At 38.8% G+C, this 22467-nt stretch overlaps 1 protein-coding gene across 4 annotated transcripts in view; it reads right to left on the reverse strand.

The window, feature by feature from the left end:
* Positions 1 to 22467, reverse strand: part of LOC122804151 (pleckstrin homology domain-containing family G member 3-like) — a 1602862-nt gene that overhangs the window by 220872 nt on the left and 1359523 nt on the right. For all 4 annotated transcript variants that reach the window (XM_044073839.1, XM_044073837.1, XM_044073836.1 and 1 more), the window contains one exon: positions 2720 to 2739. In XM_044073839.1, the coding sequence (XP_043929774.1) occupies positions 2720 to 2739 (20 nt within the window). The remainder of the gene's footprint in view (positions 1 to 2719; positions 2740 to 22467) is intronic.

A 22467-nucleotide genomic window follows, 5' to 3' on the forward strand; every position in this document is an offset into this window, starting at 1 on the left:
GGAAACCCTACACTGGAAAAAAAACTTCCAAAACATATTAGTTATCTAAATATGACGGTTAATAAGAAAATACTAGTTTCTAGTTTTCAAACTTTTAAAAGGTTCTTAGTCATCATAAAACTATTACTCCATTTTCTTTTTGACTCTTTACTCAAAACTTCTCCATCTGTTAATGATAAAGTGAAATTAGTCATCATAAAAGCTCTAGTTAAGACCACTTCTTCTCAAGTTTAAACATTATGTTTGTAGAGTGCTTTTTACACTTAAACTGGTTGGACAAGCTGTAACAGAATGCACAACTGCATCAAAGCATTCTGCGCACTGTGTTTAATATACCACTTGTTATCACTGTGATTCACACACATGGATGATGGTAATGACAAGTGGTATAATACTTAGGCTCTGATCTGCACAATGGTACATGTAGTGCACAACTGTGTACTATGTACACCAGTGCCACAGATGTGGATGCCCATGTAGCATCATAGCCTGGTCCCCCTGCTAATCTTAGTAATGCGTCCTAATCCTACTCTTAACCCTAAAATCCCTCTTAACTTAAAAAAACCTTCCCATAATACTGACACAATTCAAATAAATTAGTGCTGAATGTGGTTGGATTATGGGTAGTATACCCATGAAATTAAATGTGTTTCCTTTTTTGATGTACTGAGTGTTGCCTTGCTTTTCTGTATGACATAATAAATGGTTGACATATGTTGTTACATGGTTTGGATGTCAACCAAGTACTTTTTTGACCATTCATTACAGAATCACTCATATAAACGTATGATTTTATTTCTTTAGATTACCAATGAACTTGGGTTGACTATTATGATCATCTAAAAAATGTACTTAAAAGATTACAAATGTAAACAAAAGTGGTACATTTGTGATTACTTAAAAGAACTACAAACATTACTTTAACATGGGGGGCTCCACCCCCACACCCATTGAAATTAAATATACTAACTCCATGGTCACACAACCATGGAGAAGATACCTTAAGTATATTGCAGTCAAACTGTTATAGACCGACTGCTATCATTCTACAGCTATAACCATGAAGATTGCCAAAAGTAGCAGCACAAGATGAATGCATGCCACGATCAAACACATGGCACTCATGTAATAGAATTGCCAAGGCAACTCTAAGTTATTTAAAAGAATATGCGGTCATATTTGGACTCAGCTAAACACAGATTACTGATGTCATTTAATCCAGCAGTACAAAGAAGTGCAGAAACTCTGTTCCTTTTGGAAATAATGTACAAGAAGTCCACGTCAGTGCTTTCTGTAAACTTTCAACTGTGAGTATATAACATGGTCTTTGAGGAAGAAGTCATACATACAGTTAAGACTACTTCCTTACCATATCATCCTGTGACCTTGCACAAGAGTTTGTTGGCTACCTGTTCTCTTCAGTAAAGATGACTGTGGACAGTGCCTGTACACTACAACACATACTTCCAAGCAATCCTATTCCTCAGTTCACAACATGCCTTCAGTTACCTGTAAACCATACTTCAATTGATAAGTGCTTACTGTGTTATATAAATAACATCATTCCTTTGGAATAACATTTCTATGTATAAATTCCTGAAATTGACAGCAGACAATACATGTTTCTAGAATCTATCACAGTGAGACCAGCATCAGTGGAGTGGTATCACCAGACTAATACAGGAGGACATAGACCTCAGAGGTAAGCCTTGGCTGCAAAGGTAACTTCTTTAAAGATTGACAGATACGGAAAGCTAAGAGGTAAGCCTTAATTGTAGAGGTAACCTCTTTAAAAAAATCTATAGGTATGGAAAGGTCAGAGGTAAGCCTTAGGTGCAGAGGTAATCTCTCTCAAGCTCTATAGGTATGGAAAATACTTTCTGACATCAAATTCAGAAACAATTATGCTAAGTCAATGGCTGAAGGCAAGGGTACAAAACAAACCACCAAAATGGAAGAGCAACAACACAGATCTCCTTCACTATTTTTCCTGATTTTCACACAGATTATAATTTCTTTGTCTGATTTAGGTGCATCCAAAACCTTACGGCTGTTGCAGGTGTATCTATTGTGTAAGATCAAAAAGAATTTCTAAAACAAGACAGCTCTGTAATTATATGACAGTATGGCTGTCCCAGACACCTATTTCAGGAGGAGAGGACTTTTGCTTTGTCTCTGATGTCCCACATGACTACCAGGGGAAAAAAACAGGTAAGTTAATAGATGCACAAATACATAACAGTCTTAGTAAGAATTAGTATGGGATTTTGCTGTGGTAGTGTGAAAAACAGCAAGGCAGAAAAATGAACAGAGTTAAAATGACCATCTCAATCAAATTCAAAATGTGGGATAATGATACTAGTGGGATATCTTTAGACATCATTAGATAAAGTGACACAAAGATGCTGATGCTTTCTGAATGGTATAAGCAGTGCCCTTAGGTAAACTTCTTTACAACAGCTAAAGTAGACAACATGGTAGGAAAATGTGCTGTGTCCTGGCAAGTTTTAGCTTTTACAATACATTTTTCATGAAACTTAATTCTTGCCTAGGTGATTAAAAAATATTAATTACAGAAGAGATCCTGATAATTACTTAAACATTATCTAGAGATGAGTTTTGTTTAGGGACAGTTATTTACTACACATAGTATATATAAGAAGATCACATATTTAAATAATACAACAGAACAACTTAATGAAAAGACAATTCAGCTTACCTTGAAAACAGATGTGCTGGCTGCAAATGGAAAAGACAGAACACAAAATGTTACTCAAAATCATAACACACACGCTATTATAATATAAATGCCAATAATTTTGATTCTGTATAGGTACTAAAGCCTTTTATGTACTAAAAGACTACTTTCTTGACAATTTGTTTTTAAAATATATACATTGCCAAAGGTTTGACTTAACAAGGCAAAGGCTCTATCTAATCTTGTTGCATTTAGGCAATAAAACAAACTTTTTATTTGTTTGTTTTACAGGTAATGCACTGAACTCCAGGAGTTCTTTTTCAGTCATGCCGTAGTTACCTCTAAAGTTGATAGCAATAATCTAAACATAATTACAAAAGTAAAAAATAATAAATAATCCCAGGGAAATTGTGCCAAGACTAAACCAAGAACCAAAATATAACAAAATCCAACCTAAGGCATAAAAACACTGCAGGCAGTATGTAAAATCTTGAACATTTAATAAAAAACAAGAACGTGAGTTAGGTTAGCACTTTCACACATAAAAAGTGCTTCTTCAGACCATGTATTCAAGACAAACAAGAAAACCTTATATAACACTAATAATCAAATAATCATTAATGAAACAAGCAACAATCCACTAATGTAAAAGACCTCTGGATTTTAAGAGAGGTTTTAAAGAGACCTTCCCATTTAAACCAGGTAACTTATCAGCTGTAAATTAAATATCCAGTGAAGTTCCCTTAACGCTTTAAAATTCCTGAGATCATCACCACGCTGAGTTTTATAAATCACTTCTATTACCCTAAAAGTAAAAATATTCACAGTCAGACACTGTCCGGTTCAATTCTCAGCTAGAGCATCTTCTGCATTACGACATTCATGAATGGGCATACCTTTGTTGAAGGTTGTGCATCAGGGCTGGTAACTCGGCATGTAAAAATCAACTACCAATCATTAGCGGACCAGAGTTCCACTGTGGCAACCCCTAACCGGGAAAAGCCGAAAGACACAGCAACCCTAAAAGTAAAAATATGGTTAACAACACTCTCTATAGTATGTTTAGCCAAAGCACTACTAATATCACCCATCCGAGTGCTGTATATATGCTCTCTTATTATTTCATATAATGCACGATCGGTTTTCCCTCCATAAAAAACAATGCATGCATCACAGGTAGCAAGATAAACTATATTAGATGTACGACAATCAGCTGATACCTTAAACTTATAAACAAAACCAGTGGAAGGATGGATAAAAGTATCATGGACCTCTATATACCTACAAAAATTGTATTTTTGACACTTCTTCATACCCTGGACATAATCAGAACCTATCTCTGAACTTTGAGGAACATTATAACACAGTTGTCTCTTTAATGACTTCTTGTTTTTATATCTAAACCTAGGTTTATTGCTGACCACATCACTTACAGAATCAGCAGTCTGCAAAACGGACCAATTGCTCCTGATGACTCTCCTTACTGTCTCTATACCACCGGTGATAGGTAGACCATCAAGACCTGATCTACCATTTCTATGAATAGTGGAAGTGTCATTATCACAATCAGTAAAATCTGAAAAATACGGTCTGGTCTTATTAGTTCTCTGGTCTCTAGCTATCATATAAGCATTACTAAATTTCTTTTGTCTATATCCCCCTTTGTCTAAATTTAGATGCTAATCTATCTAAATCATTATCAGACTGCTTGTCTAGATTGTTTAGTCTTGACATTTGTAAAGTTTGCCCCATCAAAATATTCTTAGAAATATAGGTAGAATGCATGCTTTGTCTTTGCAAAACTGCATTGCTCGTGTCTTCCTGTACAAACCTGTATTTAGAAAGCCATTAACATCTTTATCTATTTGCACATCAAGAAAATCAATGGAAAATAGGGACTGTTGGCTAGTGAACCTGAAAAAAAGAAGTTGTGGTATGTAAGTAAGAAATTAATTTTTGCAAACATTCAGAAGATCCTCCCCACAACAGAAATATGTTGTCCACAAATAAGGCCAGACCGTATTTTTCAGATTCTACTGGTTATGATAATGACACTGCCACTATTCACAGAAATGATACATCAGGCCTTGATGGCCTACCTATCATGTTACATTATACTGGTGATGTAGAGACAGTAAGCAGAGTCATCAGGAGCAACTGGTCCATTTTGCAGACAGATGATTCTGTAAATGATGTGGTTGGCAATAAACCTAGGTTTAGGTATAAAAACAAGAAGTTGCTGAAGAGATAACTGTGTTATAAGGTTCCTTGAAGATCAGAGATAGGTTCTGATTATGTCCAGGGTATGAAGAAGTGTCAAATATACAATTTTTGTAGGTATATAGAGGTCCATGATACTTTTATCTATCCTCCCACTGGTTTTGTTTGTAAGATTAAGGAATCAGCTGATTGTCGTACATCTAATATAGTTTATCTTGCTACCTGTGCTGCATGCAGCAGTTTTTACGTAAGGAAAACCAATTGTGCATTATATGAAAGAATAAGAGAGTATGTATACAGCACTCAGGTGAATGATATTAGTAGTGCTTTTGCTAAACATACTATGTAGTGGTGTTAACCATTTTTTTAATTTTAGATTAACAGAAGTGATTTATGAAACTCAGCATGGTGGAGATCTCAGGAATTTTACAGAGTTAAGGGAACTTCCCTGGATAGTTAATTTACAAGCTGATAAGTTATCTAGTTTCAGTGGGAAGGTCTCTTTAAAACCTCTCCTGAAATCCAGAGGTCTTTTATATTAGTTAATTGCTGCTTGTTTCATTAATGATTATTTAATTATTAGTGTTATAAAAAGGTTTTATTGTTTGTCTTGAATTCATGGTCTGCAGAAGCACCTCATGTGTGAAAGCACTAACCTAACTCATGTTCTTGTATTTTGTATTAAATGTTCAAGATTTTACATACTGCCTGCCGTTTTTTCGTGCCTTAGGTTGGATTTTGTTATATAATTACAAATGTAAAGCACTAGAGTACAGAGAAGACCAACAAAATTTAATAAAAAAAGCAAAATGCACGCAGTAACTGTTTTCATCCTATGCATAAAAGCACAAAAACTGCATTAAATGAAATGCAATCTTAAACGCTTCATTAAATAATAAGTCAAAAACCACTGAAGTTGAAACAGCTTTAAAATTCACAATTTCATTAATGCCAGGAAAGGTGCAAGCATCTTACTTGCCATCTATACTCTCCTCAATGTTTCTACCTCTACCATCAGTAACAAGTCCGTTTCTAAAACAGAAACTAAAAACGTACTGGTGAAATAACAAAGCTGCATGCAAATGCACAAAGCATTACTCAGTTCCCAGATTGGACAGTTTATACATGCTTTTATATTTTCTGGTAATCCTGCCTATATAAAATGCAGAGCACACAGAACAGGCAATATAAACATTTTTTTGAAAGACAGTTAAAATGAACAAATACCTTATAACACTTCTCTTAAACACAAATGCTTTCACTGGCAAAATAAATAAAAGAACATTGAACACAGGGACCACACTTTGACATTCCAACCTTCTCTGTTCTGTTAACAATGGGAGCAGAATCTTTGATTTTTTTAACATTAATTCCCTTCAAAATCTTGTTTCTATGCAAAAAATGATGTTCTTCATATTGATCACTGCTGCAGTAGTCAAACCTATATGGGTTGTACTCTGCATACGATATAACAGGTGACCAGTTTCCACAGCATCAGGGTACCTTCCATGTGCCCAAACCATTACTCAGCTCGAGCTGAGTTGACTAAAAGACAGATTTGGGCATGAAGACTTTTAGAGTTTTCCTGCCGCAGAAGACAGTGTTACTGTGCATGCTTTCAACACTGTGCATGTTTTCGAGCTTGTGCTGTTTGTTACATTGATGGGGAGATGCATTCCATTTGGGGAAAAAACCTTCCACACATTATTTTTAATGTTTAAACTTACTTTCATGTTTACAAATATACATTTTAAGCTAGGAATATGTGTTTTTTATTGGCTGTGACATGACCTTACTGTACTTTTAAATGGGAGCGCACTTTTATTTCTGACAGATTAAAAGTTAATTTAAACATTCTAAAATGGTATTTCTGTGTAGAAACTCTGTTTATATTACTACTTTTGGGGGCTGGTAAAGTGTAAAGTGCTTTTTACTGTGCTTTTACTGGGAAAAGTTACTTTTTTTACTACTTTTTAAATTTTACCAGCTTGTACTACTTAGTCTCCCTGAGAAGGAAGAACTATTTTTGGCTTGACCATGAAATAAACTAACGGTTCAATGGTTGGTCCTTCTTCCAGCTACAAAAAGAAAAAGTAATTAAACAGCTTTTGCCTCCATAGCAGGCTAGCAATTTGTACCAGCCGCAGGTGGGTGACACTGCTGTGGCCAAAGCTGGTTCATCAGGACGCTCATTTTTTTCCCCTGAATCATCTGATGTTGTCCACACAGCTACTATGGACCAGGGGTTTGCCACATCTGTTACAGCTATTGTGGTCGTGTTTCAGTTGGCAAGGGAAAGACACTCTTCTCAGTGTTGGTAGAAGGGGCAAGGAAGATGCCCCTGCTTAGCCAGAATGTTGTGCCCATCCCTGGGGAAGCTGTTGATGCCATTAATAATCCTGTCTGCCCCCCCAACTTTCCTGTCAAAAAGAAACAGAAAACTAAACATGCGTCTTCTCCTACATCAGTTTTAATGGACAGGAGTAATTTAGGGTCTTATACAGCCTAGTGACCCTTCTCATCAGATGATTCTGATAAAATAATAAAAAAAAATGGATTCCCCTTTTCCTGAAGAGATTCAAGAAATTGAATCTAGAGAGAAATGCAATGGGACAGGCAGAAGTTTTTCTTCTCAGATTTCTGACTCCAACTCAGAGGAGAGCATGTTATCTGAATCTTCTTGCCAATGCTTCTCTTTCATTGGGACAATTTCCAGACTGAGACACTGTTTTCAGTGGGAGAACACAGAGTCTTCTCAGTCCCCCAAAAAATACCATGAACTGCTACAAATGGGATTTCCAGAACCTCCTTCCCATCCCTCCGGTGCTGTCAGCACTGGAGGACATTTTTGTCACAGTCTGTGGTTCCCCTTATAGCCAGCCTGCTGCATCTAAAAAGTAGATAGAGAGTACAAAGTTCCTCACTCTTTCAAAATTTAATACACTTGTCCCAGACCTGACCTAGCAGCTACAGTTAGGTTAATTCAGCTGCTGCCAAACATTTTGTGAATTGTAATCCTTACCTTCCTTACAACAATAGTAAAATAACTGGCACATTTGGGAAAGGAGTGTATACTTTTTCAATTCTAATTTTTTAGAATTTTCTGCACTATTGGGCTCATGTGTTAAAGTTTATTCTGACCAATTATCAAAGTATAAAGAATATCTATCTGCTGTTTCCTCCTGTGAGGAAAAATCTTTAGTTTCTTCAATTTCTCAGGTCACCACCATTGTTTAAAGTGTGTTTATGACTCTGCGGATACTACATCCAGGGCTGTTATCACTGGTACTGTGTTGAGGAGTTTTTTTCTGGTTGCATTCTGAGAACCCCCAGATTATGTAAAACAGGAGATTTTAAATTCTCCCTTGGATAGTTTTTGGATCCTCTGTTTTAGAGCTTATCAAATAATGTAATTAGATGGGTAAGCTGATTCAGGGAATTTCTCAGATTTTTCAGCCCCCCCCCCCATCTCAAACATTTCCAATGGCATTTCTGCACTCTCATCTATTTTTGGCAAAATACTGGTAAGCAAATGTTTAAAACAGGAATCCCGATGAATAAAGTACAGTCAAATAAGGCAGAATGACTATATGAGGAACCCTGTTCTCCCATTCTCACCTGGGCAGGACCTTATCCCTTCCAGAAAGTCTGGATCTACATTTCTCTTTTTGGCAATAAATTACTTCAGACAAATGGGTTCTGAGTTTGATTCAGAAGGGTTAAAGATTGGCAGTGACAATAAATTCTTCCTTCCAGGAGAATTATTCGACATCCACCAGACCAAGCCCATCTGCTATCTCAGGGGGTAGCAGAAGCAGTTCCTTCTTCCCAGTTGGGAAAGTGTTTTTATTCAAGAATATTATCAGTATCAAAGAAAGAAAATGCCTGGAGACTAGTGCTGGTTCTGTCTTTGCTAAATCAGTATGGCAAAAAATAAAGAACTGACTCCGGATAAACAGAGTAGAACTTTTAATCAAAATAAACTTATAAAAAATAAGCTTTTTGCAAAAAATGTTTTCTCAAGACAATTCCAAAGAGTAATAATACAAAGCAACCTTATATAGATGTTAAATCACATGGCAACCATACAATCATTTGTTAAACATAAAACCACATGATCGTCACTAACACCTTTGTTACAATAACTTAAGTACAGGTTTAATACTATTAATTTGATTTAATCCTGAGTGTGCATCCGCAAGTAATATCTTGAGCCATTTATATTCCACATTTTCAGTCTTTGTTTTAATACCATGCCCTCTAAAGCATTTATGCACCTGTTCTATAACCATAAAAACAAAACCATAAAACCATGTCCTTGGCCCATATTTTCAACATGCTTATACAGTGCATTAGTTCTCATATACCTCCCAATAACAGAAATATGATCATAAATTTGATCTTTTAATTTCTGGTTTGTTTTCCCAACATAAAATCCTCGGCATTTCTCAGACAGCAATGATAATTACAAGTTATGCACTCACCATAACTAGGCATCTGCATTATCTATTTTCATTCTGCCTCACTTACGGGTCCAGATCCGACCTTCGGATCTGACTCAGACGCATTTTCCAGACTTTGGATCTGACTCAAACTCCTCACTCTACCCATAATGCCATACTCAATCCTTATCGTCTCAGATCGAGTTTCCCAACAGCTGAAGAGAAACAGATATAGCCAGATATAAGAAGACAGGGCTCAATCTTGGGATTGTAGGTTCCAAACACAGTCCAAGAGGTTCTTCCAGAAGAAAAATGGTTGGTGGAGGGACAACAGGGGAGTTGAGGAAGAATGAAAATGGACAACACAGATGCCAGGTTATGGTAAGTACATAAGTTATAAATTGGATGTCCTTTTCATTCTTTCTTACTTATGAGACAGAGTTCCCCATCTCTGAACTGTAAAGATTTTCACAGAATGTCCACATTTTTCCCTCACATTTTTGGTCTGTTTCTCATTAAATTGTGGTTTTCTGGCAATTCATTGCGAAACATTGAGGGTTGACGTCAGAAAAATAATGACAGAAATTTGAGTTTCAGATGCAAAGTTTATAACAGCAATATTTAAAAGGCTTCCTTATTTGTGGGCCTTTGTCCCCAATTATTTGCTTTGTCTAGATTTCTTGCTGTTACAAGTTGAGAGGTATGCAGAGTCTCCAGCTACATTGATCTTGGGTGGCCCTCATGGAAGGATATTCCAAAGTACTGCAAACCAAAGGAGGCTCTACTACTAGATATGATGTCTAATTTGTAATGTGAAACAAAGGTATGAGACTTGGACCATGTAGCTGCTGCCCAAATATTATCAATAGATGTTTTTGTTAAAAAAAACAGATGAAGTAGGCACAGATCTAGTTAAATGAGCTCAGGGAGGTTTTGGTAAAGTCATATCTGTTGAGAGTAAATCCATGAGATGCAATCTGTAATCCATTTAGCTAGGGTAACTTTAGAAACTGTATAAAACTACCAGCAATAAATGTTTGTACTTCTTGAAGGCAGTTGTTTGCCAAGGTGCTAGAGTCTTTTTTGACCAAACTGTTTTTTCACTGTTTTTCTGTTGTTCTATAACTTTAGAAACTGGCTGGCCTATGCAGTTTGGAGAAAATGATACAAAAAGCTGATCTGACTTTCTAAATTGGTTTGTCCTGCGAAGATAAAAACATAGTTGTCTATGCACATCAAGGAGGTGCAGCTTGTATTCTCCTTTACTGGAAAATTTTGTAAAGAAAACTGGCAAGTGAATGAATTAGTTGATGTCATTTTCGGAAGCCACTTTAGATAAAAAGGAAGGGTTAGTCTGCAGGGAGACCCTATCTTTATGAAAAACAATGTAAGGGGCTTTTGCTGAAAGAGGCTGAAGTTCAGATACTCTTCTTGCCAAAGTTATAGCTACCAAGAAAACCGTCTTCCATGACAGACATTTTAGATCAGATTTATCAGACGGTTCAAAGGATTTCTGTGTCAAACCTTCAAGCACTGTAATAATGATCCCAAGGCAGTGAAAAATCTTTTATTGGAAGTCTCAGAAGAATAACGTCTTTCATAAAGGCTTTACACAATCTAGAGGAAGCCAAGGAAAAAGATTTATTCCCTGTGCGGAAATCAGAAATTGCTGCCAACTGAAGTTTAACTGCAGAGAAGCTAGCCCCGTCTTTAAAAAGATTTGTCAAAAAAATGAATAGCGGAAATTGGTACAGAAAAGGGATCAATCTTCTTATCTGTTGCCCAGATAGAGAACCTTTTCCATTTACTTTCATAAACATTTTTGGAAGAATCTTTTTGAGAAGCCAAAATAATGTTGCGAACTGGGGAAGAGAGCCTGGACTGTCTTAACTATTACTGGAAGTAGAGAAACCATGCAGTCAAACTGAAGGTCTGGATGTTGGGGTATTGAATCCCTGAAGGGTTAGAGAGGAGATCCTGAGTAGGCTCCAGTATCCATGGAGGATAATGAATATGAGAGCTAAGAAAGGAGAAACACTTGCTGAGGCCAGAAGGGGAAATGAGGGTTACTGAGCTCTTCAGCCTGCTTGCTTTCTCCAAAAATCTGGGAATCAGGGGAAGAGGAGGATAAGCATAAAAGAGACCTGAGGAGCAAGAGTGAAGAACAGCATCTCTCGGTGACTCCCACTGAGGGGGGCTTCAGAGTGAAGTACTTGTTGCACTTATTGTTGAGGGGAGGGGAAAACAGGTCGCAGCAAGGTCGGCCCCAACGCCTTAATATCATATAAGCTACCAAATGATTAAGAGACCACTCGTGGAGCATCAGAACAGATCTGCTTAGTTTGTCTACAAGCAAGTTGGTTTTACCCGAGATGTGAGTCGCAATTAGAAAGCAGTCTGATGAGATCACCCATGCCCAAATACTCATGGCCTCTCTGCAAAGGAGGTATGATCAAGTTCCTCCTTGCTTGTAGATGTACCAGACTACAGACATGTTTTCAATTTGGACTGCAATAGTCCCCAAAGGAAGAGCATTTTGAAATGCCTGCAATGCTAAAAGGACTGCTCTCATCTCTGGGACACTGATATCCAATTTGGTCTCTTGGGGGGACAACATGCCTTGGACAATTCTTCCCAAGAAATGCCCCCCATCCCAGCTGAGAAATGTCCATGGTAACTGTGGATACTAGGTTCGGTAGAAGAAAGGGTGTGCTCAAAAAGAGATTGTCTGAACGTATCCACCAGCAAATGTGTTGCTTGCAGATGGGGGTTAGTTTTACTCAAAAAGACAGGGGTTGATATAGAATGGATCACTGGACAGCTGAAGTCCATTGGAGAACCCACATAAAGGAGCTTCAAGAGGAAGCAGTATTATGGCAGCTGACAAAGGCTCAGTTCCTTGAAGCACTAACCTTGCTGGAAGAGATGAATGAGACAGAATAGCATGACCCTGGTTTCTGAAAGAAGTAATACAGTGGAGAGGTAATTATGCTATCTGTGTTGTGTTCAAAACTGTTCCCATGAATTCCAGGCTCTGAACTGGTATAAGTTTTGATTTGGCAAGATTTATCTTAATGTCCAAGGTGTTGCAAATCTGAATCAAATAGTCCCTGGCATGTTGAAGTTGATTCTTGGAGGGTGTGGTGAGGAGCCAATCATCTGGATATGGAAACACCTGGAATCCCTTCAGTCTCCGGTGATGTTTGGCCAGGCATCTAGGTGCAAAGAGAACCACCCAAGACTGCCTCCAGAGTTGGACAGTACTTCAGGAGTGCTGATAGGGCCTGTCTGACAATGAATCTCTAAAGCCTTGGTTCTCTGGGCCTCCTCTGCCTCTAGGGTGACGTTTACCATTAAAGTTTCCCCCTCTGCCTCTGGAGAAATTGTCCCCATGCAAGTCCTGGAAAGTCCCTAAGACTTATGTAACCACATTTTCTTACCATCTATCTGGTTCCTACAGAAGGTCCACTGTGGCACAGAAAACTTGATCCCCATGGAAGACAGGGTCTTTCCTTCTTGTTTACTGTGGGTAAGAGTATTCTTTACTGATGGCCCAAATAGTGCCATCAAACAGAGCATTAATAAAGGACATCTTAAAGGGCTCCTCAAAAATCGCATAACCTGAACCAGGCATGTCTCCTTATGGTGATACACAAACCAGCTGCTCATGAGGTACCTTAAGCTGTATGAGAGATTAACCTCATCAAATCGTTTGAAGCAGATAAAAGAGTGGACAGTTGAGAGGCAGTCTGTTTGTAACCTCTGCAGACATGGGCTCAGAGAGCTTTGAAAGTTCTTTAGTCAAATCTCTCTGAAGCCTAGTAAAATGCACCAGGTAATTAAGTGACATCAGAGCGAATGTAGCTGAGGCGAATACTCGCTTTCCAAATCTGTCCAATGCCCCAAATTCCCTGTTAGGCAGATGGACAGAACATCTCTGTTCTGCTACCTCTCTATTAGTGGCTGCTGCAACCACCATAGCATCAACTGGGACTCCTTTGCTCCAGTGGGGGTCTGTCTGCAGGTGGGGCCAAAAATGTAAGGATGGGTTCGACAGTCTCCGGCTCCTTCCATGCTTGGCAGGAAACTAGATCACAAGTTCATCTGCCAGGGGCCAGAACCAAAAGCCTCAAGGAACACAGATTTTTGGGAGAGGGGGCATGGGATGACCAACCCACCTTCTGCCTCAGGATCTATAGAATATCTCCAAAGGAGATGTCATCTGGTGGTGATCTGGGGGATCCCTCTCCTTCATCAAAATTGGTGTCTTCAGTAAGAGACTCCATATGGAGTCACCCCTTACATGCTCTCTTCTGATGCACATCCTCCATGGAGTGTTCTGGGCAGTTTTCAGAAGAGAGGGAAAGTTCCTCTACTGGAACTGGCTGGAGACTAATTGGAATTGGTGTGGAATAGGTCTGAGTGACAAAGAGCTTGGAACTGATGAGAGAAAAGGGGTAGAATCTAAAACATGACAAGACAGTTCTCTCCAGAGATAAAAAGCCCCTTCTATCACCTCAAAGGCTGAGGGGCTGGGGAAAGCCCTGGGTTGGCCCTCAGAGCCGCAGCTTCTAAAGAAGGCAGATCTAGACCAATTCTGGATCCAAGCCTTGATGGGAGAATAGGATCCGAACTGTCTAGGGCCAAAGCTCTGAGGGGAAGGGATTGATTCAACAAAGCTAGAGCCAACAACACACCCTTGGATCTGAAGCAGATACTTCTGCTCCAAGATACATTCTGATCTGAGGATATCGGGGAAGAACCAGTCAGGAAAACAGTCGGCGTGGAGGAGGAAACTTTCCTCGGATCCAACACTGAACCCCTCAGGGATCTTGGATCCTGGGGCTCCAAAACTACTGGATGGACTGGAGAAGGAGAAATAACAGTCTTAGATGTGGCGGGCATACTCACAGATCCGACAGGGGATAGAGCTTGTAAGACCCACATCTGGATTTGAGAAACTTTTACATCATCCTATCCATGTCTGCTTCTGACAAGCTTTTGGAGGACCTAGAAGAAGTGGTGGATGGGGGCCTGGAATGCTTCTTAGGTGTTTGGAGAAGCTGAGCAGGCAAGGTGGGTGAGATTGGTTTCAAAACATATTCAGGCGTTGTAGTCCTAAAGGAAGTACCGGCTTCAGATCCACTGGCTTAGGATCCAAGTGGGAGCTGGTGGACTAAGTGTGATTACAGCTGGAGCTGAAACCTTAGGATCTCAAGGCTTCAGATCCGAATGATGAGATGTTCTCAGATCCAGGGAAGTCGGATCTGAGAGTCTCCTAGTCTTGGTTGGCGGCTCCAGTGAAGACCTAGGGAACCTTGAAGCAGAACATTTACAGTGATCCAGAGGAGCAGACTTGCTTGATTTGAAGGGGGTTTGGGTCCCTGAAGTGGAAGAAGAAGGAAAAGAACACCTCAAAATAAGTTTGTTTCTTTTGTCCGCCAGGGCTTAGGACTAAAGGTGGTGCAGATTCTGCATGCCATGTCCAAACACCCAACCCTCCCCAGGCAATAAATGCACTCCTTGTGGGCATCTGAGTTGGGGATCTTATGCCCACAAAAGTGGAATTATTAAACCCAGTAGGTTTGGCCAACATAATGGCCGAAACAGAGGACAAACACTAAAAAGAAAGAAAATAACACAAAAAGACTAGAAAAGACTACCAATTATGGCAGAAGCAAAAAATACCCTAAGTTTAAAGGGTAAAGAAGAAGACAGAATACCAGCAATGTTAATGGAAAAAGTACTGAGAAAACAGTGCACAAAAGAAGGAAAAAGTCCCTAATGACCAGCGACAACCAGAGGGAGGAGAAAGATATAAACAGAAGTTTTATAGGTAAATGAGATAAAAGGCAAAAATTATTTAACTCACAGAAAAGACCCAGCTAAATTCACTTGAAAGTGGAACCTGCATCTGAATTCAAAGGTGACTAACGAGATCTGGGGCAATAGGGATGGAATAGGGCATTATGGGTAGACGGAAGAGCTCGAGAGTTGGACCCGAAGTCTAAAAAATGCAGTCGAGTCAGATCCCAGGACTGGATCTGGACCCATAAGTGAGGAAGAAAGAAAAGGATAACATCAGATACAGTATTTTAGACTTGCAATTAGTGAACACATTTAGATGATACTTTTTATTTGTGACTGGACGTACAAATTTTTTATAGGTTCATAGGTAAATACCAGCTAGCTGCTCTTGCAGGCCATTTTAATCCAAGCCAGTTTCACTTTTTCTACTTAAAATATGCTATCCCATTTGGTTATAGACTGGCCTTATCCATCCCATGGCCAGTAATTATATTTTACTCCTAATGAGAATAAATGGATAATTTGAGGGGATCCATGCATGGGATAAAGCATTTAAGAGCTGCCTCTGTCCTTTAGTAGTGCAAGGGATGCAATCCTGGGGTAAATGTTCTGTTTCTCATCCACAGATCTAAGTTGTGCTTGAAAATGGACAGGGATGAACTTTGTTTTATGTAGATGGGAAGTCTGTTCCACAGCAGAAGTATCATTTGCTATACCTGTCCTTCCAAACTGTTCTGTTGATGGTGCAGAAGAGGTTTAGAGCACTAGACAGAGTATTTCTGATGCCATTTGATTTGTGCAATAAATCCATCAGTAATGGGTCAGAGGATGATTTGTATGCCAGAGAGAGGTTACCTCTTAGCAGTTTGTAGAATAGAGTATAGTGACAAGAGCTATGAGTCAGTTCATGGAGGACATGTTTAGGCCTTGTATCCTTTTAGTAAGGTATCTCTGTTCCAGTTGTTGCATGTGTCTGGATGGATACATGCCAAATGGGGCATTATTTTTTATTTTTTTTATTTATTTTACATTTGTTAACCGGGCTAGTCTAACTGGATATATTTCCATTTTCAGTAGAGGCCCGGGGAGAAAAGCTCCACATGAAGAAAAAGCAATTACATAATACAAAACAAGTCAAGAATAGAATAAGGTGCCTGGCTCAAAATAAAATTCTACATTGAAGTATTCTAAATTCATAACCTATAGAGAAACAAAGGTTAATTGAAACATTTAGAAGATGAAAGACGAAAGGAAAAGAGAAAGACATTCATAGTAAATGTAAAAGTAAGAGCAGCAGAAAAAAAGTCTTGATAATTTAATATGCATACAGCATTATTAATAGTTTTAAGAGAGACTAATAAGGAAAAAAAAGAGGAGTAGAAAGAAAACCTATTTAGGCATAGGTAGTGTCCCATTAAAATAGTAAGAAGGAAAATGAGGAGAGGAGAGGAGAAGAGAGAGAGAAAAGAAGTTATGGTAACCATAGTTTAATCTGGGTTAAAGCAAGAGCATAATCAGTGTTTTTTAAGGTGTGTTTTGAGTTTTTGTTTAAAGAGAACCGAGGATGGAATGGAAGTTAGTTCGGTAGGAAGATGATTCCAATATTTACCAATTGTATTGGAGAAAAGGGAGTCACCAGCAGAGTTATTAGTTTTAGTTAAGGTTACTAGAAGTTTGTTTGAGGAGCGAAGAGAAGTAAGGTTAGTGTAAGGGGTAAGCAGGTTAGAAAGTATAGGTGTTTTGTTAGGATAGTAGAAAATCCTATGTACAAAAGTAAGTTGAGAAAAACAACATATTTCTTAGTTCAAGCCAGTGAAGTTGCTGTAGGTTCAGGCAGTGATGAGTTCTATATAGATTTCAGTAACAAATCTAGCTATACTATGATAAGTGTTAGCCAGCTTAGAGAGATTGTTTTTCTTTAGGTTAGTGTAGATAGGTGAAGCATAGAGAAGAGTGGAAATAAGATGAGAGTGGGCAAGTGAAGCTTTGGCTGTAGGAGTTAAGAACATTTTGATTCTGTAGAAGGAGCCCAACTTTCTGTTTACTTTTTTAATAGTATTATTAATGTGACTATCAAAGGTAAGGCTGTTGTCGATTGTAACACCTAATAACTTGGTGGTAGAGTCAGGTGAAATAAGGGTGCCATCACTGGAAGAGATAGAAAATTCTAGTGGGGGGGACCTAGTAGTGGGCTTCAAGAGGAGGAGTTTAGTTTTTTTAGCATTCAAGAGTAGACAATGTTTTAAGAACCATGCCTCTACTGTGTGAAATACATTTTGTGTAATTGTTTGTAATTAAGAGATGGTTTTAGCAGAGCAAATAAGCGTGGAATCGTCATGGGGTATAGCTACTTGTAGGTAATTTATGAATAAGGAGAATAGAAGTGGTCCGAGAATAGAGCCTTGGGGGACACCAAGAGAGATTGGCAGGAGAGAGGAGAGTTTGTTATCCCAGAGGACTGCCTGTCTCCTGTTATTGAGGTAGGAAGCAAACCAATGGATAGCCTTGGGTTCTAAGGAAATAGATTCCAGAATTTTTATGAGAAGGGGATGGTTAACCATATCAAAGGCTTTGGACAGGTCAATGAAGAGAGCTAATGATAGAATGTTGTTATTGCGGTTTTTGTTGATGAAGTCAGTAAAGGATAGGAGTGCAGTGGTAGTACTATGAAACGGTCTAAAACCATGTTGGCAGTTAGTTAGAATGTTGTGTTTAGTTAAGTGATCCATTAATTGATAGTGAACACATTTTTCCATTATTTTTGCTAGTGGTGACAGGATTGCTATGGGCCTATAATTAGAGTACTCATTTGAGTTTCCTCCTTTGTGTAAGGGGATGATACAAGAAACTTTCCAAATATCAGGGATAGTTTCTTCATTAATAGTTCTGTTTATAAGAATGGATATAGGATAGGCTATTTCTTTTGCTGCTTTTTGAAGGAATTCAGGTGGAAGCTGGTCAGCAGAGGGGGTGCCAGGTTTAAGTTTTTGGATACATTTTTGGATAAAGGTGGTAGAGATGGGTTGTAATAAGAAGGTTGGTAGGTTAGAAGATGAGAGATCAGGGATGCTAGAATTATCAAAGGAAAGGTGCGAGGCCAAAGAGTTAATAGTGTTAATAAAAAAGGAATTAAAGGTATTGGCAATTTCATTGGCTGAGATATTGTCCGAGTTGGAGGGGGAGGGAGTTGTGGTTTGACCAGGGCGGATAAGTCTATTTAAGTTTTTCCAGAATTTACAGGGGTTATTATGATTTACTTGCTGAAGATTACTATAGTAGTTTTTTTTGTCAGAAAGTATGGCTTTTTTGGTACTATTTCTCAAGAATCTAAAGGTCTGTTGATCTGAGGGAGATTTACTAGTTCTCCATTTGCTCCAGGATTTGTTTCTAAGTAGCAGTTTTTGTCTTGTTTCCTTAGTAAACCAGGGAGCTGGTTTAGATTCAACTTGGATGGTACGTTTTGGTGCATGATTATCAAGGATTGATAAGAATTTGTCATTAAAATATTTAATGGCATCTTCAAGTAGGAGAGATTTTAGGGGTTTCCAGTTGCAGGCATTTAGTTCGGCTTTAAATAGGAGAAGATTAAAATGTTTATTACTTCGTGAGATTCTAAAAATAGGGGTATTAGAGGTGATACTTTTTTGTCTTATGATGTATGTTAAGGCGTGGTCGCTAATGTCATCAGGCAAAGTGCCAGCCTGATATGCTTGTTGTGGTTTGTTAATTAGGATCCAATCCAATATACTTTCTTTATTGTTAGGTTTACTGATCCTAGTTGTGGTATTTATTGTCTGAGTAAAGCCATGAAGATTAATATGCATGGCTGGGTTCATTGAGTTAACGGAGGACCAGTCAAGGTTAAGGTCTCCTAGTATGATAGTTTCTTGTGGGTATGTGGAAGATGCCCAATTAAGGATGTTTTCGATAATAGTAGAGTTATTTCCAGGAGGCAGATAGATACAAATGATATAGATTGATTTATGTGGATTTAGTTTCAGTTTAGAAATAAGGAGTTCAGCCTTGGTATCCTCTTGTGGATCATAGCGTAATAAAGATACTTGTAGTTTGGTCTTAAATAGCAGTGCTACACCCCCACCCTTGTGGGTACAGCGGTCTAGTCTTAGAATATTATAGCCTGGGGGAATAATTTCGCTATCTTTAGTATAGGGCTTTAACCAGGTTTCAGTTAGACAGAAGATGTCAAAGGAGTAATAATCAAGAAGGGAATGAAGATGGGTAAGCTTGTTATTGACACTTCGGATATTAAGATGTCCAATAAGTAAAGAATTTGAACTAGAGGTTGATGCTGGAAGGGAGGAGCTTGAAATAATAGGTTTAGTGTCAGAAGAGGTGTTAAAGGGCCCTGGGTTGGATGTATATCACCATCTTTTGTGGTCGAGGGGATATATGGTGAGTGAGGTTTACAGGAGAAGCTAGAAAGATATTTTAGTCGTCTCAAGATGAGATAATTAGATTTAATATGGGACAGTCGATGATATTTGGCTAGAAGGTAGGAAGAGGTAGATGTGATATTTAAGTGAGTTAACTTATGGGATGTAAGATCTGAGGCTGTTTGTTTAAGAGAATAATTAATGTGGCAATTATTTTTTTGTTCATAAGAGGTAAAAAGATAGGGTAGCGTGAGAAGTAGGAAAAGAATAAGCAGGAGTAGTAGTTTAGTTAGGATAATGTTAGTGTTAGAGGTTTTGGATAAGGTTGTACGAGTTTTGGATGACATATTGAGGGGTAGGTGAAAGCTACTTTTAGTATAGAGGTAAGGACTAAACTATGGTATAAATAAGACAAGGTCGGTAAATATTGAAACTATAGTATAAAAAGGAGAAAGAAGGTGAATGATTAGAATGTATAAGTGAAAGGTTTATGGGCGGTGAGGAAAGCAAGGAGAGTATACAGGATAGTAGGGAGTATAGAGGGGGAGGAGTTATATAGATTGGGTAGTTGGTTGGGATAGGTGTAGTGTAGGAAGGGGTGTGGTGTAAGAAGTATATATGTAGAGGTACGTGGGGTGGGTGGGATAAGGGGGTAGGGAGGGGAGCGTAGCGGGGCAGAAACAACTAGTGGAGAGAGCGTGGCCAATCAGCCCAGCAAGAGAGCTGCAGCACAAGTAGCTTGGCCAGGTAAGAGTAATAAACTATACAGAAGGAACTTAAAATGTAGGTGGTACTGAAAAATAAAGAGGGCAAGTGGTATGCAAGAAGGTAGCTAGTTAGGGGAGAGCAAGATAGGGAGTATGAGTCTAGCAGCAACCTACCTTTAGGATACAAGCAATGCAGAAAACAATAGTTTGGTAGGAAAAGAAATGCTTAGACCAAAATGTAGTGAATGAAAAAACTGGCCTAATGAGGGCTGAGTAAAGAGGAACAATTACTTCCCTAGATCTAAATACAATCCCTTTGTTATAAACTGTGCAATACAGGACTTTCTAACAACAATAAACACACTTATCACTGTCCACAAAAGTTCCCAAACTGGGTCAATTCTTAGAGGCTTATTGTCAATGTGGTAGTTCCCTGGTGTAGCTGACTTCCCAAATGATACAATAATGCATTTCCTGGCATTTAGTTTCAGACCATGATTCTGACACAAGATAATTATTCAAGACAAGCCTTCCTGCAGGATGGCTAAGTCATTTGGGGATTCAATGACTGCTCTTAGCTTGCAGTCATCTGCAAACTTAGTCAAACAGAGCTTTTTAGTATTGGCTTTTACGTCAGAAAAGTAGATGCCAAACAGGAGAGGTCCCAGCACAGAACCCTAGGGGATTCTACTGGTGACCAGTCTCTTTGTGGAAGTAACTTCCCCTATTTTCATTATCTGCGTCCTATCTGTGAGCCAGTTGGCAATCCAGTGGGTGACACAGGAGTTTATTCCCAGTTTATTTAGCTTTTCTACTATGCTGCGGTGGTGCAGCAGTTAGCGCTGTCGCCTCACAGCAAGAGGTTCTTCGGTTCGATTCTCAGCTGGAGTTCCTTCTGTGTGGAGTCTGTATGTCCTCCCTGCGGCTGAGTGAGCTTTAAAGACATGCAGGTAGGTGCGTGTGTGTATGGGTGTGCCTTTTGTGAAGGTTGGGCGTCGGGCTGGCAACTCGGCACCATGAAAATCCACTGACAATCAATCTGCAGACGGGTGATCCGCTGTGGTGACCTCTAACACTGCTTACTATGCCTGAGTAGGGAATTGTATCAAATGGTTTAGCTAGGTAGGTCAAGGTACACTGTTTGTACCATTTTGCCTTCATCCATTGCTTTGGTGACCTTTTCAAAAAAAAAAAAACAAATCCACCAGGATGAATAAGAATGACCTACCCTTGATGAATTCAAACTGAGATGAGTCCAGTGTTTGGAGGTTCCCTATGTCCTGACTGATTTATTGTGTGTGAAGTCTTTCCATGGCTTTGCATATTGGGCTGGTCAGACTTATGGGTCTGTAATTGCCTGGGGTCCCTATTAAATTATCGAACATTTCAAAGTTCGAATGTCATATGGTCGACATCATATGATCGAACTTTGAAAAGTTCGAAGGTGAAAGGCAATGGGCTCAGTATGCGCAGAATGGGAAAATTTCCCTTTTCTGCACTGAAGTGCGGTCTCGGAGTTAGTATATTTAAGTAGGGGGTGTGGGGAGTGTAGGGGGGCTTGCCCCCCCTGCTTAGAGCATTAAGGTGTTTTATTTTATGTTTTTATTATATATTCGAAGATTCAAGTTGCGCTCATATGTTGTTGAACATATGAGGTTCAACATTTTGAAGCTTCGAATATATAATATAGACTCAATTGCCTGGGTCTGTGGAAGGTACTTTCTTATGCAGGGGAGGGAATCTAGCTTTTCTCCATTCACTTGATACAAAACCTGTATGGAGGCTGAAATTGAACAGTGATGTTAAGGGCATAGCTAAATCATGCTGCATGCTACTTAAGATGCATCCAGGAAAATTGTCAGGACCCATCGACAGAGGAGTTTCCTTTCTTCTCTCTCTAAATACATTTACAAAATGAACAGTTATAACAGGGTACAGTCCATCTCTTCTGACTAATTGCATTATTTATCTTATTGTTTTGCTGCTCTTTATTGCATCATTTGCATTTCATATTAGGTGCTCATTTACAGTTAAACATGGTGACCATCCTATAAAGTTAATTTGCTTTTAAAATTTCCAGATCACTTGATATGTGCTATTGTCTTTCATAATTTGTCTTATTTAATTTCTTGAAGTCTTTTGGGTTTCTAATACCATGATGGGAATGTACCTCATTCCTAAGTCAAAGTATGATTAAT

The sequence above is a fragment of the Protopterus annectens genome, chromosome 6.part0 (genome assembly GCF_019279795.1).
Source record: "Protopterus annectens isolate FY-2018-M chromosome 6.part0, PAN1.0, whole genome shotgun sequence".
Taxonomy (NCBI): Eukaryota; Metazoa; Chordata; order Ceratodontiformes; family Protopteridae; genus Protopterus; species Protopterus annectens.